This window comes from Hesperophylax consimilis, chromosome 22, assembly GCF_061612785.1.
Source record: "Hesperophylax consimilis isolate HC1 chromosome 22, BYU_Hcon_1.0, whole genome shotgun sequence".
NCBI classification, from domain to species: domain Eukaryota; kingdom Metazoa; phylum Arthropoda; class Insecta; order Trichoptera; family Limnephilidae; genus Hesperophylax; species Hesperophylax consimilis.
Window position 1 is genome coordinate 24,754,449 of NC_142857.1, and position 26,212 is coordinate 24,780,660.

The window sequence follows — 26,212 nt, forward strand, 5'->3', positions numbered from 1 at the left end:
ATGAATTAATTAATTTTTAATATATATAATGGACAAAAGAGACATCTCTGGTCAATTTTGGATGGATTTTGCTCTGCAGGTGTGATAACTGATTACCAACACCTTTTTGCATTGATCAGTTGGATTCATCCAGTTTGTATCATTTGTCAAAAGAGGTCTATTGAAGACTAAACTGCTTGAAATATTTTTTGACAATAAAATGTCACAAATCATGGCAGTGCGTATTATTGCAATGTGCTGATTCATCATTAATAATTCTACTCTCTTGAGAGCTGTTGATCTTATAATCTCATAGTGCGAACTAAAATATATTTTGTGCTTATCTGCCGTCTGCCACCGAATTGAAGATCAAGGAGCAAAACTTATTGCAAGTGGGATTCTCTGGTGAGTCTTTTCTGTTCATATGTATTTTGGTGGCTGGCTTAAGTTATTTTCTCCCTGCAGAGTGAATTCATTGATCAATCAATTTTTTTTTCATAGGGAAATAAAATATTCCCTGATGGTCTGTGTTATTTACACGCCAGATCATCACCCAAATGTAAAAAAGCAGTAATACTTATTGGGAGCACTATCAGAGGAATACTTTAAATCGAAATATCAATTTACCAAAGCAAATACGGAACGCATTATCAAATTGGCCAAATTTCGAAGCAATTCAAAGCATACCGGGTCAACGACATCGCAAATGTCATCTGAAGAAATGAGAAGTTAGCAACTAAAAGCGAAATGTGAAAATGACCGTGTTTTTGAGGATTGGAACAAATGGTGCCAGTCTAAAAAAATCTTCCATGAATATTACTATGAGTAAATTCTTTCACCCGAGCAGTATACCACCCTCTTCACCGTATAGCCATACCAGCACTGCAGCGGAGTATTAGGGAATCTTTACAAGTAAAACTGTTTGTGTAAAAAGAATTTTTTAATATGTATTTTATTTTAAGGTACAGGGATGTAATATATTATCAAAAAAACATTACATAATTTATTAGAAGGAGCTTAACATACTATGTAACAAAACTATTTACAATTCTTTGCACTTATGAATGGCTGGTGAGATTAATTACCACAGTTTGTAGCTGCTGGAGGTTTGTACCGCACTATCCTGAAAACAGAAAAAAAATATATATCTGTCTGACTCAGCAAAAAAATCTTCAACCGAGTGAACCATGTCACGAAATTGGCTTTTTCTGTCTGAAATTTATAGACTGGTAGTTCTGTGAACAGTAAGTAGCATGCGTTGCTCTCCAAGTAGAGAAAAAAAAGTGACTCATTTTAAAACGGGTGAGGTCTCAAAAGTTGCGTATGATTTGTAGGTATTCAAAAACGTAAAAAAAATTCTTTAAAGTATACATTTGTTAAAAATTTAGATGGAAAAAATAACATGTTTTCTGGATAAAATCAAGACATTAACCGCTTCATGCTTTTAAACGACTCACGGTTGTGCGCTAAATGCGTTCCAATTTCGAGTGACGCTCGCCGGTTTCGACTTTCAGCATTCTATTTTTAGCTATTTTTGGTAATGCTTGTGAACCCATCTGGCAATATTTTATTCGAATTCCGTTGAATAATGTACGTGTGTACCTATATTGGCGCACTTTTACAATCACAACGAAATGGCACGGCACCATTTGTCTCATTTTTAACTATTATTATTTAGTGTGTGCGAAAGAGCGAAGACGCTTTTCGACATACTTGCTTATAACAGCTGTTGAATACGAAAATCAATGCCAATGACAGTGATGTAGTGTGGAAAATTTTATTTTTTTTGTTTTTAATTGAAAAAAAAATGCTACCGAAACTTTGCTAATGCAAAGTGCCCATAACATTTTTTACTCCAAATGTGCTAAGGAATAGCTGGTTAAAGTTTGTCGGTTTAGTGCCGATACACCCTGTATATAGTTCGGGAAGAATCTTGTAATCATACATAAAGATAGCAGCCAGTAAAAATATGCGTTAAGAAAATGTTGATAGTTCTTATTCGAAGTGTGATGCAGTTAAATATGACCGAAGGGGATATGGTTGAATTAGCTCAGTGGTATAGCAAAGCCCCGACAAGGCTGAGGTCCCGGGTTTAATTCCTACATGCGAACAAATCTTTTTCTGTTTCAAAAGAGTCGTATTAAGTATAAAGGTATTAAGTAAATTGGCGAAACTAATTTAATTTCAAATGGGTATAGATCACCCTTCTAGGAATGGTCTGCTCTGTGCTCAGTGTGGACTTACTTTTGACTGTGGCTTGGAATGGGGGTAAAATGCGTCCGCTCGTGTCGCGTTTTGTGTGAAATATGTCCAAAGGTTGTGTCGCAAATGCTGCAGGCGTAGAGCTGCTCTTTAGTGTGGGTTCTAAAATAATAATAAAATAATTAACAGGGCACTGCCACCTCGGGAAATGCAACACACATATATCGAAAAACTAATTTTACTGTCACCACTAACTTATCAAAATAAGAAATTACGAGACAATCCCATTTGAATAGCACCATTTTAGTGAAAAATCACCTAAAGGCTGCTGTTTCAAAAAATCTTTACAATTTGATATTATGTACAGAACAACAAAATTTATAACAACATACAAGTAAACTATTATGTTGCATGTCGTGACTAGTTTCTTAGAAAAGGCACTGCCTAGTTAGAAACTAATGTTGACTGGGCCATAATGTATTCACACCTGTATTCCAGCTTATCTGTTACGCACATTGTACTTATCACATTATTGTAAATCCAATATCAATGTCCACATTGTTTAGAAAAGGCACTGCCTTTAGAAACTAATGTTGACTGGTCCATAATGTATTTACACCTGTATTCCAGCTTATCTGTTACGCACATTGTACTTATCACATTATTGTAAATCCAATATCAATGTCTACATTGTTTAGAAAAGGCACTGCCTTTAGAAACTAATGTTGACTGGTCCATAATGTATTTACACCTGTATTCCAGCTTATCTGTTACGCACATTGTACTTATCACATTATTGTAAATCCAATATCAATGTCCACATTGTTTAGAAAAGGCACTGCCTTTAGAAACTAATGTTGACTGGTCCATAATGTATTTACACCTGTATTCCAGCTTATCTGTTACGCACATTGTACTTATCACATTATTGTAAATCCAATATCAATGTCTACATTGTTTAGAAAAGGCACTGCCTTTAGAAACTAATGTTGACTGGTCCATAATGTATTTACACCTGTATTCCAGCTTATCTGTTACGCACATTGTACTTATCACATTATTGTAAATCCAATATCAATGTCTACATTGTTTAGAAAAGGCACTGCCTTTAGAAACTAATGTTGACTGGTCCATAATGTATTCACACCTGTATTCCAGCTTATCCATTACGCACATTGTACTTATCACATTATTGTAAATCCAATAACAATGACTTCATTGTTTGGCTTAATTCTATAACTTATAATGTTCTGTATCAAATATATAATAACGTACATACCAATAACGTACATACGTGATTATGGAAGTTTTATAAAACTTCTCCTTATCAATAAACAAACACAAAAATATCTTTCAATAACAAATGTAAAATTTAATTAATTTTCGTTTACTGTTTTTTGAGATTAGAGTATCGAAATGTTGACTTTACTTTGAAACAATTAGTCGACAAGAGAAAAACTGATAAAGCAATGATTTCCAACCTTTTGTAATACATACTTGTTTTTACTATTTTTATATTATCTCTGCTACTCTGATAAATAAGAAAAAAAAGTAGGGTAAGGAACAATAATAGACCGGTTAATAGCCGAGTTGACAAATGCTTTGGGATTGAGGCTTCAATCTTTTTTTTAATTAAAAAAAATATATATGTGTCATCATCATCACTTTTGGCTCTACAACCCCTGGTGGGTCTTGGCCTCCTCAAGAGTCTTCCTCCACTCATCTCGGTCCCGCGCCAGCTCTCTCCAGTTTCGAAGCTCCAAGGCAGACAAATCTTTGAGGACGTTGTCGCTCCATCTTAACCTTGGCCTTCCCAGGCTCCTTCTCCCTATCGGTCTTGAGCTCAGCAGGGACTTTGGTTCTTGATGCTCGGTCATTCTCTCCACATGACCTAGCCACCGAAGTCTTCCCAGTTTTATGAATTTTGTGACGTTTAGCTCCTTAAACAGAGTAAAGAGCTCATTGTTAAAACGTCTGCGCCAAAATCCATTTTCTAGAACCGGTCCGAAGATGCGCCTCAAAATTTTCCTTTCAAAAACGTCCAGTGCTCGCTCATTCTTCTTAGTTAGAACCCACGTCTCGGCTGCGTACGTAAGCACTGGTCTAATTAGTGTTTTGTACACTAATACCTTGGTGGTTCTGGAAAGCAGTCTGGATTTTATCTGTTTTTGTAGGCGGAAATAGCAGCGGTTTGCATTCACGATGCGCTTCTGGATCTCCTCTGTAGTGTTGTTATTGTTTGTTATCAGGGAGCCCAGGTATGTGAATCTTGGTACCGTTTCAAAATTTTGACTTCCACATACGAGAGATGGGGTTTGTTGGGTACATCCTACGGCCATGTATTTGGTCTTCTGCTGGTTTACTACAAGACCCATATTTTTGGCAGAACTTTCAAGATTTATGAAGGCGTCTTGTAAATCATCGGGATTTTTCGCAATTATGTCGATATCATCAGCGTAAGCCAATAGTTGCACAGAGTTGTCAAATATCGTTCCTCTTTTCTCAATGCCTGAGTCACGAATAACTTTTTCTAAGGCTATGTTAAATAAGAGGCAGGCCAATCCATCTCCTTGTCTCACCCCGTAGAGCGCTTCAAATGGTTCGGACAGATCACTGCCAACCCTGACTCTACACGTTACTGGGGACATTGTCAGTTTCACCAGATTGATCAGCTTACGCGGTATTCCAAACTCACTCATTGCATTATACAATGCGTTCCTATTAATACTGTCATACGCGGCCTTGAAGTCTACAAAGAGGTGATGAGTCTCGACATTGTATTCTAACGTTTTTTCTAGGATCTATGTGTATACCGCACAATTTGGGAGGCAGGTATGGGTACTCTCTGTCACCTGTTCTTTTTAATGCTTATATACAGAGTGCGATTGATGACTTGAGAGAGAGAATGAGTCACAGAAAAGGTGTAGAGATACACGGGCAAAAGGTGGATATGATAAGGTTTGCTGACGATATTGTTTTGGTTGCTGAAAGTGAAGAAGAACTGCAAGAAGCCTTAACAACCATGCAAAGCATTCTTCAAAACAACTACAACATGAAGATAAATAAAGACAAAACAAAGCTGCTGACTGTAGGCCGAACGCAACATCAGATGTGTTGTGTATAAAGCTTCGGGCTTTTAGACACAGATGGCAGTGCTCTTAGTTTTAGCCTCCGACGACAGAGGGCGTCTCAGCTTCAGGTTAGGTTTCATTTGGAATCCCTCTGGCAGACCGAATCTAGCTAGTACCGATAAAGGTTGACCAACGCGGTTATATTGTACACGCGATATTCTAATAAACCAGTTAATAACAAGTAACCTATTTATTACTGAAAGAGGTATCTTCCATCCAAGGAGTGTTGGAAGTCTGTGGCAAGAAGTCCATGGCTGACTACCCTGAAGGGTAGAACATCACAGCTGGCGCAGTCGAAGGATAACTGGAGAATTTTTTTTTGTTGTCACACGGCAGCTAAATTTTGTCAACCGGGAACGTGAGGGCTAAGTCACGGGGTGACTTCCAATTGTGTTTTCCTTCGTGGAGAAGGGAGACAAGATTGGTTATCCAGGGCCGTGGAGGCCTAGGATCGACGTTTTCTGTTCTAGGAATTAAGAGGCAATTTACCAGAGGACCATTTTAACAAAGGAAAATAATCCATTGCCAAGGCGAGCGGTGGAGCTAATTTGGAACAATAAAACATTGCCAGGACGTGCGGTGTTTGCAGCATCTATCTATTGCCAAGGCGAGCGGTGGATAATAACAACTTTTGAAGGAATTTCTGGAAGATTGGCGGCGCAGAGAAGAGTTCCTGAGTTAAGTAGTTGTTTTTTTTGTTGGAGGTTATTGTTCCGGGTTTTGTTTTTTTTTCTTGTGTGTTTTTATTGTGGTCTGTGCTTCGTGTAGATATGGAATCGGGAAGAATTCCGAGTTTTAATCATCTCGAGGGAGATTGGTTCGTGTTTAAGCTTCGTCTAGAACAGTTTTTCGTTATAAATGATGAGATTAACGCGGATAAAAAAAGGGCGTTTCTGTTAAATCTTTTGGAGCCGGATACACTCTCTTTGTTGATAAATTTGTGTTTTCCACTTAGAGTTACGGACGTTTCGTTTGAAAAATTATGGGCACTTCTTGAAAAACATTGTAGTAAAAAGCGTTCAGTATTCAAAGAACGCGAAGTATTTTTTTCAGCAAGACAAGAGGCGGGCGAATCCATTAAAGATTTTGGGGTTAGATTACGGTCTTTGTCAACTTATTGTGAGTTTGAAGCTAGGTTGGAGGAAAATTTAGTAGATATGTTTGCCATTGGATTATTACCGGGTCGCATTAAAGACAAGATTTACTTGGAAGGGCTGAAATTGTCACTTAGCGAACTAGAGGAAATAGCTAATAGTATGTCAGTTTTAGACGTTCCAAATAATTCAGTTAAATCAGAGGTTAACATCATCAGTAAGAATACTAGCAATAGGCATTTTTCTAAGGGCAATAAACAAAAGTTTGCCGCGAGTTCATCTGTAAACAAACCGACGTATACAGTACCATCGGGTGCGAAAACCCAGTGCCGAATTTGCAAGAAAACGGGTCATTGTACTAATTCATGCAAATTTCGCAATGCGAGATGCTACAAATGCAATGAAGTAGGTCATCTGCAAAAATATTGTGTGAATAATAACTTTTCAAATAGTGTAAATCCAATTGTTGAGGATTTTTGTTGTAATAATCATGTGATAGCTTCAATAAAACCGTTCACAGCAGACATTATAATTAACGACAAGCATTTTAGAGCGATGGTCGATTCGGGATCTTCGTTAAGTGTAATGCAGGAAGAAATCTTTAAGCGTCATTTTGGTTCATTAAAATTATTGGCGGATAACCGTATCATTACTGGGTACGCAGGGAATCCTTTGAAAGTTATTGGCAAAGTTATTTTTGACGTGAAGTTCAAAAATAAAAACAATAATGTTACATTTATAATTGTTGCGGGAGGTTCAGATCTAATTGTAGGTAGAGATTTCATGGATATTTTTGGGTTAGAAATCGCTTCAGTACAAAATACAATTAATTCGGTGGACCCTGAAGAGGAATATAAGGATAATTTTATTCGTGAATTTCCGGATGTTTTTACTGAAAAGCTGGGTAAATTTAATAAATTTAAGGTGTCTTTTAAGGTTAATAAAGATGCGAGTCCAATTTTTTTTAATGCTAGGCCGGTTCCCTTTTCAATTAAAGAAAAAATTGAGGCGGAATTAAAGTCTATGGTAAAAGACGGGATAATATCACCGGTAACGAGTAGCAATTTTGCATCACCGATAGTACCTGTCGTAAAGAAGAACGGTAACATTAGGGTTTGCGCTGACTTCAAAAGAAGTCTTAATCTGATTAGGAATTTGGAAAAATATCCATTACCCAAGATAGAAGAGGTTATTCATAAGATAAGTTCAGGTAAATTATTTGCGAAACTGGATCTAAAACAAGCATACTGTCAGTTAGAATTGGAGGAACATTGTAAAAGATTTACATGCATTAATACGCATTTGGGATTATTCCAGTTTAATAGGCTGGTCTTCGGTTTTAAATCGGCACCGGCAATTTTTGCGAGAACTATAGCAAGTTGTTTGCAAGATTTAAAAGGCGTGGCATTTTATTTAGATGACATTATAATTTCAGGGATCAATGAGCGGGATCTCGAGAATAATATTCGCGCGGTGTGTAATCGCTTAAGAGAATGTGGTTTATGCGTCAATACGGAGAAATGTGAATTTTTTGTTAAAACAATTGATTTTTTAGGATACGTAATTTCGGAAAAGGGTATTCAACCTCAAAGTGACAAATTAGAAGCTATTAAAAAAGCACCGTATCCAGCAGATGTTCAACAATTAAAAAGTTTATCAGGATTTTTTAATTTTTATAGGAATTTCATTCCGAATATGTCTTCAATCTGCGAACCGTTACATAATCTCTTAAAGAAAAATACGAGGTTTGAGTTCGATCAGAGGTGTTCAGACGCTGTGGACAAGATTAAATGCCTAATGAGTAGTAATAGGATACTAACTAATTAATTTCCTAATTTACCTATTAAGCTATATACTGATGCAAGTAGCTCGGGGCTCGGAGCTTCCTTGTTCCATAGTTTCGCGGATGGATCGTTGAGACCAATTGAATTTGCGTCTAGAAGTTTAACAAGTGCGGAAAAAAAATACAGCATCCTTGATTTGGAAGCTTTGGCTATTGTTTTTGGGTTAAACAAGTTTTTTCGCTATTTATATGGAAGAGAATTTACATTATGTGTAGACAATATGCCACTAATGAGGATTTTAGGAGAAAATAAACATATACCGGTGTTAGCAGCTAATCGGTTGCAACGTTATGGGATCATCTTGGCAGGGTTCTCATACAAAATTGAGTACGTCAAATCAGCTAATAATCATGCGGATTATTTATCGCGTTTGCCGTTGGAAAACTCAGAGGAAAAATCGGTAGACGATCTAGGTTCCGATTTCATAGGCTATATAGAAAAGTGTGAACACTTAGATGTAAAGCGTATAGTCACAGCGACAGGCTCAGACCCAGAAATTCAAGGAATTTTAGGACATCTTCGTAGAGGGTGGCCCAAGGGGGTAAATCGCGACAGTTTTTTATGGAAATTCTGGATGAAAAGGAATGAATTATCTATTGAAAATGATTGTTTGTTTTGGCAACATAGAATTATAATTCCAAGTTCGCTTCAGAATATAGTTTTAGATTTGTTACACAGATCGCATTTGGGCATTGTAAAAATGAAGGGATTAGCCAAAGGTTATTTTTGGTGGCCGTCAATGAACAAGGACTTAGAGAAAATCGTTCAAAGTTGCAAAGATTGTGCAGCAGTTAGGCCGTTACCACCTAAGAGTCATTTATCAGTCTGGCCTAATTCAGGATCAGCATGGAAGAGGCTGCATCTGGATTATTGTGGGCCAATTTCGGGGAAAATGTTTTTAGTTATTTGCGACGCTTTCTCAAAATGGGTAGATTGCGTGGAAATACCGAAAGCAGACTCAAGTCATACGATTAATGAGTTGAAGAGAATTTTTTCAAATTTTGGGTACCCGGACTGTATTGTAACTGATAATGGAACCGTTTTTACTAGTCAGGAGTTCAAAGATTTCTTAGAGTATAATAATATTGAGTTTTTAACAACGCCAGTGCGTCATCCCCAAAGCAATGGGCAGGCTGAAAACTCGGTAAAAACAGTGAAGAATTTTTTAAAGAAAATTCTTGTTAATAACATATTTAAGTCAAATTATAAAGATAGATTATATGAATTTTTAAGTGATTATAGAAATATTCCACATTCCACAACTGGAATTGAACCCTCAGTGCTAATGTTTGGTAGGAGATTAAAATCAACCTTTAGTAGCCTTTTACCTAAAAGTTTTGAAGGAAACGTAGCAATCTCGACAGAGAATTTAGCGAATGCGAATATTAATAAAGGTCAAGAAAATCAGTTTAGGAATTTCGGTGGGGTTGTTTGTAGAAGTTTTCAGATAGGTCAGAAGTGTTTAGCGAGAGACTTCAGACAAGTGAATAAATGTTCTTGGGCAAAAGGAATTGTTGAAAAAAGACTGGGAAAAAAACTGTATATTATTAAAATTGTGGGGACACAGATGTCGTGGAAAAGGCATATTGATCAACTGAGAGGATGTCCGCAGCATAGAGAGGAAGAGGCAGAGAGTGAACCTTTCGCGTCTGATATGACGAAATGCTGGGCAGATGAGGTTGACACGTCACTCCTTTTGAGAGATTTTAACCGGAGTTCTCTTGATTTCAGGTCTCCAGGGAGAAACAGAAGCCCACCACAAAATGAACCAGCACCATGGGCGGGACGACTTCGTCCCAGACGTCTTTGAAATGACCTCCAGGGAAAGAATCAGCTACTTATAGAGTCAACATCTTTTTGGAGTAGAGTCAGTGCTTAATGAATTATTTAATTTTGTGTGTAATGATATATTTTCAAATATTTAGTTCTTGATTTTAATAATATTGATTTTAGTGACATCTGTTTGCGATTGTATAGATTCGTGATTTTAAAAATAATACTGTAACAATGAAATATCGTAGACAGGTTTCTAGTTAGCAGGGGGAAGATGTTGTGTATAAAGCTTCGGGCTTTTAGACACAGATGGCAGTGCTCTTAGTTTTAGCCTCCGACGACAGAGGGCGTCTCAGCTTCAGGTTAGGTTTCATTTGGAATCCCTCTGGCAGACCGAATCTAGCTAGTACCGATAAAGGTTGACCAACGCGGTTATATTGTACACGCGATATTCTAATAAACCAGTTAATAACAAGTAACCTATTTATTACTGAAAGAGGTATCTTCCATCCAAGGAGTGTTGGAAGTCTGTGGCAAGAAGTCCACGGCTGACTACCCTGAAGGGTAGAACATCACAAGATGAGAGTAGAGATGGCAGGAGTTCCACTAAAGAACACCAAGGAGTTTGTCTGCCTCGGGAGCAAAATAACATGGGACGGTCGGTCTAAGAGCGAGGTTGACAGCCGTATACATCAGGCTAGGCTTGCATTCAATAAAAGGTCGAAAATAATAGAATCGAATAATAAAGACCTAAAACTGAGAATACTCCTCATCAAGACCTATGTATGGAGTATCTTGATGTACGGCTGCAAAACATGGTGCCTATCCGAAAGAGATAAACGGAGACTAGAGGCTTTTGAGATGTGGTCCTATAGAAGACTGTTAGGAATTTCCTGGAGAGACCATATTACAAATGAGGAGGTCCTCCAAAGAATCGAAGGAGGAAGGCACCTGCTCAGGACCTTGTCCGAAAGGCGTGCAAGATGGATCGGCCATGTTATACGACAAGAAGGCCTCTTGCATGTCATAATGGAGGGTATGACCGAGGGGACCAACTCTAGGGGACGCCCACGCCGAGAGTACCTGGAGGACCTGCTGGTGGACGTGCGCTGCTCATCATATGCAGAAGTCAAAAGAGCCGCACAAGACAGGGAAGAATGGAAGAGGAGATTAGATGAAATTGCTGCAAACCAATCCCAGGATTGAAACCAGAGAGAGAGAGTATGGGTACAGCCGCCCTGGAAACCATTTATTGGATAACCAACACCTTTGACATCTGGATAGCCAGATCGGTTGCGGACATCACGGGTCAGATCGGGAGGGACTGTCACTCTTGGACATAATGACCCCTAGATTCGTACCCACCCCTTATACCTTTTTTCCTTCCCAGAACACCTCTCCTTCCTTTCCTAAAAAAAAAACCTCCACACAGCATCCCCTGGATCATTCCCAAAGATGACAAAGGCCTGAGTAGAATTATTTTCGGTAAATATTTACCTACGTTTTTAATACGAATTTTTAGGTTAGGTTGGATTATTATATGTTAGGTTAGGTTGGGTTATTATAGGTTTCTTTGTGATAACAAAGGATTTCGCCTAATAATTAAGGGGTGCGTGGCCAGCGATCTTGAATAATTGTCTATTATGCCGATTATGTCTTTCATGTTTTCTACACTGCCACTACGCAAACAAACGCGAATTATGCGCAATGTTCATATCGGTGTTTTGTCAAAATGGTGTGTCGTATGGAAAAATTCTCGTAAATTATTATTTACGTAAATAATATTAAATATCAATATTTTTCAAAATCATAAATGCAAAAACTTGTTGTTTATTGTCATTAAGTTGATCAAATGATTGTTTTTTTTTTTAAATGCGTATAAAAAACGGAGGATGTAGGTAAATAATTACCTTATTTTCTTCAGGGCCTCCTGAGTGGAACTGATGTAAAAAAAAATACTCCCTATTGCTCCCAACAGCTTCGATGCAGTGTGACTACGGAATCCCCAATTGGAGTATGTTTTGAGGCTAAAGGTAATGGGGAGGGGAAGGAGATAGGGAAGAGGAAAGTAGGCAAGTAATCCTCTGCTAGGTAAGTCTATCTTTGCCAAGATATACTATCTGGTTATATATAATAGCAGTAGTAAAAGGAATTCAAATACATAAAACTGTCAGGTTATTCGTAAGTCAGGAATGTTTGTCACTCTTTTTTTTTTTAATAAATTTATAGTGAAAAGTTTATTTTTTATAGACCATTGAATATATTATTAATGTTGAAAGTGGTTACCTAATATGAAGAGTGTGGTTATATTTCTTGAAGAATTTCCTTCCACAGTCTGGGTATGTGCATTCATGCGTTTTTTCCTTTAAATGTTTGTTAGCCATGTGCTCTTTCACCTAGAAAAAACAATTAAACAAATAAATAAATTTTGCGACAAAAATTGTATTCAGGTCTTAAGAGGAAGCTACAAGCCTAAAATGTGTATATTCTTGGTATACCTTATATTGTAGGTAATAGGCATTAAAATCGCTTGACAAACGGAGTGTAGAAATGTTCGATTTCAAGCACAAAACTGGTTTTTATTTATTTTGTAAATAATTTTATAAGAAAGCAAAAAAGTTAATCACGTTAAACTGTCACTTAGCTATAATACTGTATTTTTTAAAAGTTGTTTCCTTTACGTGTTCATACATTTCTATTGAAAAAAAATTTTTTTTAGTAGTTTGCATTTATATTTTTTAATGAGTAATTTATTTTTTATTTGTATTCTACTCAAGTGAAACGATATAAAAACCTTCAATTTATCTAAAGCAGTGATGGGCAAAGTACGGCCCGCGGGCCAAGTCCGGCCCGCCAGGCTAGTCAATCCGGCCCGCGACATTGTTTTGAATAACCCTACCACAATTTACCAATTGAAAAAAATGTATTTTCTACGTAGATATAATAGAATACTAGGTTTCCTTCTCATTGTGTTTTAAGTACGGTATTATTGCATCTAATATTAGTTTGCACACAACCTCGCGCTTTGCAGATCGGTAGCATGGCGAATGTATGGCGATGTGAAGTGCAATGCGTGTGTTGCTTGGCTAAGTTCGGGACGAATCGGGCGCTACCATTTTCGTTTCCTCTGTTGTCAAGGTCAGTGTTCAATCGTTCAATGTTCATCAGTGTAGTTCGGACAGTCACGACGCGACGTCGCGTGCGTAGTCAGTGTCAAGTCACCTCTGCGGCTGTATGCTTGGCTTGTGTTTCTATGGTTGTGCTTTTTTGGTAGTGTTTTTGACATTTTTGATCGTTACAATGGCAAGTGAAAAACGCAAAGTTGATTCAGAATGTCGTATTTTTAAAGATGAGTGGACTTGGAAATTCTTTTTTACACATATTAAGGATAAACCTGTGTGCCTCATATGCAATGAAGCTGTAGCGGTATTTAAGGAATTCAACCACTCACTTCATGACAAAACATAACAACGCCACTTATGAAACTATGAAAGAAGAGGAACGGAAGCAAAAAGCAAAAGTTGGGATTTAAAAGACGAAATAATGTCTTTCATGGAAGAAAAAGGAATGGACGAATGTGAACATATGAAAGATATTGTATGGCTTTCAGACTTTGCATTTTTTACAGATCTTCTCAGTCACATCAATAAACTGAACCTTAAACTCCAGGGAAGAAATCAATAATATTTGGGGTCATATCAGAAGTTTCAAAATGCAATTGAATCTATTTTCTAAACAACTAGTCAAGAAAGACTTTACCCATTTTCCAAGACTAAAAACTATTGCAGTTAGGGAGGACCAACTTAAGAACTATGAGAAAAACGTGAAATATCTTTATGAAGAATTTGAACGAAGATTCCAAGACTTCAAAGTTATAGAACAGGACCTGGACATTTTTAGCATGCCATTTAATATGGATTGTGAATCAGTCAAACCAGAATTGCAGCTCGAATTGATTGAGTTGCAATGTAACACTGAATTGAAGCAACTGTTTCTCAACGTTTCCAAAATGGAGTTCTACAAGGCCCTGTCAAAATCAAGTTTCCCAAACCTGAAATTTCACGCTCAGAAGATAATTGCGATGTTTGCATCTTCCTACATCTGTGAAAAGGTGTTTTCTACTATGAAGCTTCGCAAAAACAGTGTTAGAAACCGATTGACTGACCACCATTTAGCTTCACTACTGCGAATCAGCTCATCCCAGTTTTTACCAGATTATGATAAACTTTTAGAAGCTCAGCCACAGTTTCATCTGTCACATACGCCTTCATACTCTTCTAAAGAATAATCAATTTTTGTTACTTTTTTACCATTTTAGCATATAATGTACTCAATATTATGCATGATGTACAAATAAAGTACTTATATCACTTATAAAAAATTATTTTATTAAATTTTTTTTCCGGCCCGCCTAGATAATTTTTTATTTTATCTGGCCCTTTCCTTAAAAAGTTTGCCCATCTCTGATCTAAAGCATATTTTTTGGCATTCATAATGTACACCAATTTGTTATAAAGATTAATCAAAATAGTGATTTGGAATTAAGCTTCGCCTTAAATAAATTAATAGAGTGAAGATACGTTACTGAGAGAATGTTCGTCGTTTCACTGAAGTAGGCCCAGTGGACATACTTTATTTTACATTTTTTGAATGGCTATCTTTTTCATAAGCGAATCGATTAAATATAATGTTAAATTAAATACAGGGTTTTCCAATAAGAGGTGTTATTTTGAATAGCCCGCTATTTCTGTAGATGTTACTTTTGAAGCTGTCATTTTTTGACATTTGACAAGCAGAAACTACGCCATTAATAAAAATGGAACGATACACGCTTCAACAACGTATTGAAATTATTAAAATTCACTTGAGTGAATCAAATGTAAATCATCTTGAGTGATGAGGCCCATTTTCACTTCGGTGGCTTCGTCAACAAGCAAAATTGTCGCATCAAAGCCTCTCTATCCTCAACGTGTGACTGTTTGGTGCGGTTTATGGTCCGGCGGAGTCATTGGACCTTACTTTTTTGAAAATGAGGCTGGAGCAACAGTTACGGTGAATGGATCGCTATCGAAAGATGATTAATGATTTTTTATGGCCGGAATTGGATGGTATTGATCTGGACAACGTTTACTTTCAACAAGACGGCGCTACGTGCCACACAAGCAACGAAACCATTGATCTCTTATTGGAAAACCCTGTGTAATTTTATTTTTAGAAATACCTATGTTAACATATGTTGTCATATTTTTAGAAAATTTCTGCCACCATAGATAAATAAAAAATGTAGATTTGTAATCTGTATTTGGTTAGGTACCTACCTTTGACGCATCAGGAAAGAGTGCAGGACAGAGAGAACATTGAGTTGGAGGGAGATGTTTGGAAGAGGTATGGCGTACCAAGCTTGAACGCCACGAGAAGGCCTCACCGCAAGTTTCACAGACATGTCTTTTGTTCTTCTTACTGTGAGTGGCTGTGATAAAACGTTACAAATGGAGTATTAGTAATATTATTTACTTTTTTAACAATTTAAAATACAGTGTGCTGATGTATAGCTGGCAAGAATATTCAATAAATAAATTTTTATTAAAGACGACACGTACACAATACCATACTTGATGAAGTGACATTTTGATTTTTGTATTTAACCACAGCCATCTTTTATTAATACAGGCCGTAGAAAATGAACTGACCGTTAAAGAGACCGGTTTTCGGTCTTTCGCACTGGGTTTAGTACTAATCTCTGCTACTACATATATATATTATGTAGCGTCAAGAAGAATCCATTGAATAATTAATAATAAACCGCTCGACCTACTTGTCTATCGGCGACAATACTATCGCAAATCAGTCTGGAATGTTACGAGAACTCGCCAGAAGGTTCGAGTCTACCTCCTAGGCATAATTGCCGCGCCGCCGAAATTTCGCGAAAGGCCCAGACTGAGCGAGTGCCTCGAATTTAGTTGCAATTCACTACCTGCTGTTGCCACCGGCCGAACAGTATAAATAAGCCCGACGCAGCGAGCAGCATTATTAGTATTCAGTATTTACTATAGTCGGCTTCTACTACCTACCGTACTACGACCCAGTTTCGCGAGCATTCCATAGTATTGTGCATAACAAACGTGAAATATTGCGATTGTAAATCAGATTTCAACTTATCAATAAACGCTTTACCTGAGTTGGGGAGATCTTTCATTTATACACCACGATAACCACATATATACTAACCCAGTGCAAAAGTCCAAAAACCAGTCTCTTTAACGGTTAGTTTAATTTCTACAGCACGGCCCGTATTAATACAAAATGGTGGTGGTTCAACGAATCCAGTAGAAGTAATATCCAAAGGCAAAACAAATAAATAAAGTCGACACTACAATTGCAGTGCTCTGTGATGTGCGTAGGCACAATTCTTCAACACTGCAAATGCAGGACTTCGGCTCTTAGGGGTTAAATGGACATTAACAAGCTTGAGAGCTGGTGGAAATGACAATAAGAGCTAAAAACACTTTTATTGAGCTAGAAATTGCATATATAGGGTTTTCCAATAAGAGGTTTTATGTGTATTTAATTGCGGCCATAAAATGATTTTTTATGGCCGCAATTGAATGGTATTGATCTGGACAAAGTTTACTTTCAATAAGACGGCGCTAAGTACACACAACACACACAAGCAATGAAACCATTGATCTTTTACGGAAAAAGTTTCCGGACCGTGTTATCTCTCGAAGAGGTGATCACAATTGGTCACCGAGATCTTGTGATTTAACACCTTGCGACTTCTTCCTTTGGGGCCACGTGAAAGAGAAGGTCTACGCCAACAGCCCAGCGTCGATTCAAGACCTCAAAGATGGAATTCGTGAGGCTATCGAGGACATAAGGCAGCCACTTTGCGATTTGGTTATGGAAAATTTCATGAAAAGGATATGGTCCTGTAGGCGTGGTCGTGGTGGTCATTTGACTGATGTTATTTTTCGCTATTAACGACATACCTTCCTCTTTATAATGAAATAAACATTCGATCATTTATATTAAAAAATGGCATTTTTCTTTGAATATCAAAATAACACCTCTTATTGGAAAACACTGTAGATAATCTGCAAATATCACGAGTTTTGAAAAATATGAATCCTGAATAATAAAAAAAAAAAACACAGATTTTCATAAAACAGATATTAACAATTTACAACTGGACACACTTAAGATAAAACGCGGGCACCGAGAAATTTGAATAATAGGTGTATAACAAAACTATTGCAGTCACTGTCGCTGTTATCCCTGAATACTGAGCAAAAGGGTCAACTGCGCCTCAGACTGATCATAAATTTCCGTTTGTATGGACAAACGCCCCCCGCATTTTCTCTTAATTATACAGGCGACAAAATAAAGAATAAATAAAAATATAATCAATAAATATTTTTGCTTTCCACAATATCTACACTAGTGACGCACCAACTGCAAAGTTACATGTGCAAAGCTGTAATATGGTTAAAATTTTAACCAAAACATTCAATAATGATTTCATCGGTGTAAGTTCAATACCGCGGAAGAACCATTTGTAAAAATGTACAGGAGGGACAAAAAATTATCTAAGGATATAATATGCACTTTAATTATGTTGATGGTTCATTCGCGGTATTGACTTTAACCAAGTACAAGCAATCTTTCTGTCAATTTCAAAAGTTTCAAAGCACCAATTAATGTTGTTCAACTGAAAGTGCCAAAAAACGTATTTTGAAATTATTGGCTCATACGCTATATTTGACTTACATGAACAATTTATTAACTATCACGCCGTTTCACACAGGGGTAGGCAGAGTACGGACCGCCAAACAACTCAGTCTTAGCACACACTTGTTGTCTAATTCAAAATCATTCATATTCTTCAGTTATTTCGACTACTGACATCAGATTCACTTGATCGTGCCATGTCTTCCTCGGGCGTTCCCGACCTCTTATACTACTCACATTCGCATCATATTTTCTCCTTACACTCCTTTTTTCGTTCATTTTCTCTACATGCCCAAACCATCTAAGCATCCCTCTCTTAATCCTACTCATCAAGCTTACATCAGCTTTGCATTATTTGCGAATCTCCACATTTATTGATACACAAGACGATTTATTGTAACAAATTTAAAAAAAAATAAACCTACCCATGTGAGATTTGAAATTATCCTTTTTATGGAAAACCTTTTTACACATCTGACAAGTAAAACTGTTCTTATTTTTCAAATTCAAAACACCATCTTTATCTATGGTTGCAGAATGAACAATGTTCCCACCATTTTGCTTGTCATCAAATATTTCATTCTGAAACATAATACTGTCACCAGAAGCAGTAATATTTAACTTTTGACACTGCGAAATATCACCATCAGATTGAAAAATATTATTATTTTGATTGTTTGAAGTTTGGTCGTTAATAAATATGATTACATCATCTTCTTTGGACTTATCAATGGAATTTAGATGGTTCCAACTTTTGTCAGGGTTTTTGGAGATGATGAAAGAGGTATCTTCAGTGTTTTGTTTGTTGATACCATTACAATAATCCTCTTCGGTGATATGTTCGGTTGTGTGCTGTTTGTCGCCATCGTCGACGTGAATGCTTAAAGTGCCATCGTTAAGGAGTTGTTTAATCCGGTTGGGATCCATGTCAGAGTTCAGACTGATGATGAAGGTGTCTTTATCATCCGTGGCGAAGAATTCCACCTGATCTTCTTCCACGATCCTGATAAGTTCATCGGCTTGGTCTTGGGAGTTCGTTTGTAGCTAAAAATAAATGTGCAATCATTTATTTTTAAATTCAAATGACTCATTATAGAAATGATGTTGGGAGCTGAAAATAGTTGCATTGACCTAGAAATTCTAGATACAAATAGCCGTGTAAAGTTTATGTCAGTGCTCGCTGAATGATGTTTACAGATTTCTGCTTTACAGTTTTTTTTTCCAATTGTTTCTGGCTTAGTTCTAGGCCATCATTTAAAATTATGGAGAGAGGGAAGGTGAATACCTATTTTGTTTAAACAGGCAAATTTCAAAATTATATGGAAGATTGGAGTCGAATTCAGACTTGGAAGAGATGAGATGTTGAATGGAGGGGAGGCAATTTTAGATAAGGCTTCATAGAAGAGAGGATATTTGTTTAGAGAGGAACAACCAAACTATATATGATCTAAAGTTCCCACTTCTAGACCACATAAAGTATAATATGAGGAGTCAAGCATGTGAATTTTGAGAAGATTATAAGGAGCGGAACAATGTCCAATCCTCATTCGAATAAGTAGAGAAACGGGGGAGTTGTTTAAACCAGTGTTTTGATGGGATAGTCCTTTGTATTGAGGCGTTAAAAGCTCTATAGCTCAAATTGCGATTGCAAGCTAAAAAAGTTGTGGTGATCTATAAATGCCACACAGAAAAAAGTGCAATTTCACAATGCCAAAGTTCACCATTCGAGAATTTTGTTGCCTCAGACAAACAAAACGTTTCCACTAGTTAATAAGCAAATAAATATTAAATTATTACCAATTCGTTTTGCTCCATAATTTCAGTGTTAATAATTTCTTCACTTGTATCTTCGTTGAATACACTTCTAACATTTAATATATTATCAGTGATGGGTTTACTTTGAGAAGTATACCCACTGCTACCAGAACCCAACTTCTTATATTTCCGTGTATTCAACCTTGCCTTTTTTTTACACTTATTTTGTGTAGCCTTTTTGATGCGTGTATTTTTCTTTTTATTTTTAGACATCTCGGAAGTTTTACTCAATTCAGATTCAAGGGCAGGAGACAGCAAAGGTTCAGAAAATTCAATGTGGCAATCTGTTCTTTCGACGTCTTTGTGGTGATTCGATATCTCTGATAGATTCAATTCTTGATCGTTAAATAACTCCATATTATCCATTTGCGATTCGGATAAATTTTCCAACAGTTCAAAGTTGACCATATTGTAATTATTTTGCGAATAATCTGCCAATATATCACAGTTTTTATTGTTGTTCGTTTCGACAAGCGAAGGAAAGTTTACAACATCGTTGACGCACGAATTATTTGATTGCAATGAATGCTCGCCATTTAAATAATCAAGTGGCTTGTCAAGAATTTTATCAGGAAACTTATCAAAAACATTGCTATTATCAAGATTTTGTGATGAAACTTCTGTATTTTCTGAATCTGTAAAAGGAACGGTGGCGGGTTCACCATTGTGAAAAAAGAATTTGCTTCCTGTTGACTGATTTTCATTACCATTTAAAATAAACTTATTTGGTAACAAATTACCATTTCCCGCTATAGTTTCATCGAATGTTGGTATACATGTTTGTACATTACTCTCCTGTAACTCAGTTTCATTAGAAAAAATTGAACTTACACTATTGTCATTGCTTTCTTCATTTCCATGGAGAAAGTTTTCCAAATTAAAGCCACTCTCTTCTTCAGCTGATTCAAAAGAATCTAAATTTTCTTGTTTGATATTGTCTATGACTTTTGAAACAAATTTTTCATTTAATGCATTATTGTCTGTGTTGCTAGTGGTGTAGTCCGTTTCTATGGAATTTATATTAATGATTTGTATGGATTCTTTGGAGTCGATAGTATTGTTTGATGTGGTTCGTTTTATAGCACCAAATTGGGATTGTTTGATAGGAGATTGTTTTTCAGTCTTTTGAATGGTCTGAGAAATGGCATCTTTCGACGTGGATGCAGAAGATTGCCTGGAAATAACAATAAATACTTTTATAATTTACTTATTTAACAAGAAACCAAGACATTATTATTTATGTGTTACTTTTTATTTGGGAAAAATACAAATAAACAAAGTATGTAGGTATTTTTCTCAGAACTCCACAGATTTCGTATCAACAACACAGATTTGAGAAATTCAACTTCCTATCTTTTGTTTGGTATAAAAACATTCAAAAATAGAAAGGAAAATAAAATAAAAAAGTACCTACCCCAATTTGGTAACTAAACTGTGCAAGTCAAAAAATATTCCCTTGTCACGCACATATTTAAAAATGAAAGATAAAAACCAACATACAGAGTACAGGTATTACAACTAGAGTTAAGTCAAAAATATTAGGTACTTATACAGATGCATTACTTGCATATAGCATGTTTAAAATTTCATATTTGACTTTGAAAAAAGGTCCAGCAAAATTGAAAAACAGTTCATTTTTAAAATAATAAAGAAAATACTTACAAACTTTTCTAATATTCAAATTCGTGCTGATACATCTGTATAAGAACATAATTCAATAAAAATATTACATTTTTCTTTTAAACAATGCTTTTGTAGGTGGTATCTTGTGCATCAACAAACACAATCCCAAGTAATTGTTGATCGCCTTAACTCTAGGGATGGGTTGTTTCGGAGAATTTGAACAATTCATCAAATTTCAACATTCATTTCCAAGTTCTGTGAAAGATTTTTTCAAGTTCTGTTTTTATTTCAGTTTTGTCAAACAACTAGCCTACAATGATATAATAACAGAACTTGAATAGGACTTTCACAGAACCCGAAAATGAATGTTGAAATTTGATGAATTCTTCAAATTCTTCGAAACAACCCGTCCTAATTGTGCAACCTACAATGAATATTTTAATCTTACATTAACTCCATACAGGAAGCCCTGATGAAAATAAATTCCCTCAGGGCCTATATCATCTTTTGGGATGCACTGTGGAGGGTCATTTCAAGTTAAGGAAGGAGAACGTGTTCTAGGAAGGAAGAGTATAAAGTATTTTTATAATGTTTTAACAAGTGTTTTTGATTTATGTGTTCCAATTAAGAAGTCAATAAATGTGAGTGCAACCTACCCGGTATGGTTCACAAAATCAATTATTGACAAAATAAAAATCAAGGAAGCGCATCGCAGAAAATATAGAGTACACAAAAAGCAATCAGACTACTTATTGTTTTCTGCGATGCGATCCGAGCTCAAAAAAGATATTGTCATAACTAAACGACAATATTTAAACAGAATTCAGGACGGGATTAAAGACAATGTCAAATACTTCTGGGATTTTATAAAATCACAGAAAGCTAACTCCAGGTCACATAACGGCCTGAATAGTGGAGACAAATTTATAACGGACTCAGAATCTATCTGTCAGAAATTTGCAGACTACTTTCAATCTGTGTATGATAGTGAAACCCCTAATCTTAGTACAGATTTTACGCGAACAGAGGTCCCATGGAACGTAGGTAACATTTCCCTAAGATTAACGAGCCCGACAGAGGTAGAAGCTTATATCCGTAAACTGAAGACTGACAAGGCTACAGGGCCGGATGGAATACCTTCCAGTACTATCATTAGCATAGCGCCAATGATAAGTGAAGCTCTTTGTCATATATTTAATACCAGTATTTTGACTTCTACTTTCCCCCAGATATGGAAACTGACCCGAGTCAGTCCCATTTTCAAGGCTGGTGACAAGACAGACGTCAAAAACTACAGACCGGTAGCCGTATTATCAGTGCTACCAAAACTATTTGAAAAAATGATTTGTGACAAATTAAGTCTCCAGATTATGCCATTCATTGGAGAAAATCAACACGGTTTCCTTCCAAAGAAATCAACAGTCACAAATCTGCTTACTTTCTCGAGATTGGTAGCCACCGGTTTAGACTCAAGGCACCAAACAGATGTAGTTTACACCGACTTTGCCAAAGCATTTGACCGTGTTAACCATGATATCTTACTGAGGAAAATGTTTAAACTAGGCTTCGACCTACCAACACTAAACTTTTTCTCATCATATTTAAAATCCAGAAAACAATTTGTTTCGGTAAATGGACATAATTAAAAAAATTCTCAGCGAAATCTGGAATTCCTCAAGGGTCTAACCTCGGACCGCTGTTGTTTCTAATACTAATAAATGACATCCAAAACTATGTTAAGAATAGTAAATGTCTACTGTTTGCAGATGACCTTAAAATTCTAATGGAAATAAGCTCCCAACAAGACTGTCTTAAAATGCAAGCTGATCTGGATGCACTATCTGAATGGTCGTTGATAAACAAATTAGATTTCAATACAAAAAAATGTGTCACTATGTCTTACACTCGCTCTTTAAACACTATACTTTACGATTATAAGATAAAGGGCGAAACACTATCACGTGTAAATTCCGTAAAGGATCTCGGTGTCGTCTTTGATCCCGAACTGAAATTCTCTGGCCATATATCGCAGCTCACTCAGTCTTGCTACAAACTTCTTGGGTTCGTCATTAGGACATGCAAGCAGTTCAATAACCAAGATGCTATGTTAGCATTGTTCGATGGCATACTGAGAAGCAAGCTGGAGTATGCGAGCGATGTTTGGGCACCGTATCACCAGAAGTACATTGAAATGATAGAGCAAATCCAGAAGAAATTCCTCAGGTATGTCTATATGCGGACGCATGGAACCTATCCCAGATTCATGCACCATATCGACTTACTTGAGGAAACCAATTCTGTGAGTCTGGAAACTAGGCGGAAAGCAAGCCTAGCCACTATATCTTTCAAAATTTGGAACAATTTTATTGATAGCCCATTCCTCTTGGGATGCTATGATTTATATGTACCAGACCACTACAGCCGAAGTCGATACCATGACTTATTTAGAGTACCAAAAGGCAAAACCGACGTCCTGGCAAAGCATAGCATGACGAGGGGAGTGGTGCTGTTGAACGAACTAGCAAAGAATTTGGATGTAAATGACTGTTCTTTAAACGACCTAAAACAATTATTGAAGAGTCACTTACCCAAATGCTGATATGATGTAAAATTATACTGTTTGTAAAATTGTACTGTAACTGGAACGAATGTTCTGTTGTACAATTAAAAAAAAAAAAAAAAAAAAAAAAAAAGAAGGAATGAGGGGTGGGTAGGAATCTGGGAGTAAATGTATCCAAGAGTGACATATGAATCCATCTATTCCACTGTGGTGCAAGGCGTTGGGTCGAGAGAGTCCGGTTGGAGAACTCAAAGGGTATCCCTTAACCAGCCTCTCCCGATCCAGTTCGCCACTGGACTAGACGAATCCTCCACCAAGACCTTGGCAAACCTCACCCCATGAAATAGGACCCCCCTAAGTGACCGATGGCAGGTGTTGGTACCAATACCCGCCTCCTAAATGATATGAAACCTTTACCTTTCGTTTGGCCGTGTGTTGAGTTCGAGCTTTTCCACAAGAACACACAGTGGCACCGTTGACGAACATTTTCCATCCAATGATTCATTTCTCTCTAAGGCATCTTCATTTGTGGTTTGCGTAGATTTCTCTTTCTAAAATTGTATTAGTAATAAATAATCTGACAATATTGGATATTGGTGACACTATTAGCATTAATTCAGTGTTACTGATATTACAGAGAAATAAAACCCACTCAAGTGATTTTTTGCATATTATAGCAAGTTTGCAAAATATATTTTGAGCAATCGCTTGCCATAACGTGCCAAATTTATGTAAAGATATTGGATAAACGGTGAAATCTAGGTGGATTCATTGGCTTTAAACCGCAGTAAGCAGTTCATGTGTTTCCATATTAATATTTTGAGGAATGATATTAATTAAATAATATAGTAAATTTATATATATACAATCAATCACTCGAGTGGATATAAGATTATCATATACACCAAAGCTCTTTAAGGTCATTGAGCAGAGAAAGATTCCTAGTTGTTGCCATGTCTAGGGAGAAATCCTCAGTTCTGCGTAGAAATTGAGAACTCCAATTACAGAAAGACAAACTTTGAAAAATCTAGGGAGAAATCGGTATCGGCTAAAATTTGTTTTCGACTGAAAAAATATTATCATTGTCAACAATAAAACGCGACTATTTACAAACAAGGGAGTTTTCGCATTTTTGTGCATTTTTGGCCTGCTGCCGAGAAGTCCCCAAATCTGGAAGATTTTGAATTGGAATTTGTTTTTTTGAATAAGAAAATATTGAGTGACGGCGTAATCATACAATTGGTTCAATTATTGCGATATATATCCAAGTAAAATCTTAAATGTATAACAAGAAAAAAAATTATGCACTTCAATTTTACAACTCCACCCCCCTCCCCACTTTTGTTCTGTGTCTTATATTTGCATAATTTTTAAGGTTGAAGTCCGATAGAAAATTGGAACCAAAATATTGTTGCCTAACTATATGGAATAAACTGCTGACTGAGTGGAACATTTATGGTTGTTTGATATTTTGATCTCGAACTACGCCATTCTTGGTAGTTTTGTCAGATTTTAATATATTGTTTATCCAATATTAGCGAAATGTTCGTCAGTTTGTGACTCTCATTAGTTTTTATTTTTTTAGTGTAATAAGTAGGCTCCGAATGAGAATTGTTCTGTCTATATATTGGCATATCTATGGTTAAATAGAGGACCAATTTGTTTCATACAAAAAGCCCGAAGATATTGATCTAGTAAATGGTTTATTTATGGTTGAAGTACTGTATTATTTAATTTGGGGATTTATGAGCTATCCAAGTTTCAAGAAGCTGAAAAAAAGTGGGGAAGGGAACGGGATGGGAAAGAAGAAGGTTGTGAATGTTTGGTAACCAAATTTCGAGAAGCAAAGTTAGTGAGAAGTTCATTTTTAAGAATACAAATTTCACAAATCTTTAGGAAGGTCTTCATCTTGCAGTAGATTGACCAACTTTGTGAGGCATGTTAAGGGGCTGTAGGAAGTATGTTTACAAATTAAGATACAAACCTTTCTATGCGTGCGCTCTGTTTTAATAAGAGGTACTGTTTCAATGAACTGTTCCAAGGAGTATATTTTGCTTTTCATCTTTCGGTGTTTATATTTTAACAGTTTAATTTTGGCCTCCTGCTCATGGATGATGTTTTGAGCCACCAACAACATCTTCATGGCCTTGTCTAAGGACGTCATTTTGCTTGTTATTATTTATTAACTTTCATGTAGACTTAGCTCCATCTTTTGTATATTTTCCACAACATTCTGAAAACATCTAAAAGTTAACTTTTAGTTTATCTAATTGGGTAAGAACTCAATATTTAGGCGTATGTAAATATGTAACCATTAAAATAAAAATATATAAATATGTAAAAACAATAAAATTACACCTTGAAACTATTCCAGACTCGAAAATTTGACGACCTTATTGTATATCTTGTGTATTTTGACGACTTTGACAGAAGAAACCAAAAGTTGCCAAAATACAAAAATAA

General features: G+C 36.3%; 1 protein-coding gene across 2 annotated transcripts; it reads right to left on the minus strand.

The window, feature by feature from the left end:
- Nucleotides 1-946: 946 nt before the first annotated feature.
- LOC149413336 (uncharacterized) lies at nucleotides 947-26,197 on the minus strand. 2 transcript variants are annotated; one of them, XM_089645015.1, is made up of 9 exons: nucleotides 26,108-26,197; nucleotides 25,734-25,982; nucleotides 24,167-24,300; nucleotides 19,549-20,740; nucleotides 18,177-18,795; nucleotides 15,342-15,493; nucleotides 12,310-12,419; nucleotides 2,224-2,343; nucleotides 947-1,102 (listed from the first exon to the last, which is right to left on the minus strand). In XM_089645015.1, the coding sequence occupies exons 2-9, from the start codon at nucleotides 25,911-25,913 to the stop codon at nucleotides 1,057-1,059; spliced, it is 2,553 nt and encodes an 850-aa protein (XP_089501141.1). In that variant the 5' UTR covers nucleotides 25,914-25,982; nucleotides 26,108-26,197; the 3' UTR covers nucleotides 947-1,056. The 2 variants fall into 2 exon arrangements, with proteins under 2 accessions (XP_089501141.1, XP_089501142.1); XM_089645016.1 differs by having other exon boundaries at nucleotides 25,734-25,992; nucleotides 26,108-26,177.
- Between the last annotated feature and the right edge of the window lie 15 nt (nucleotides 26,198-26,212).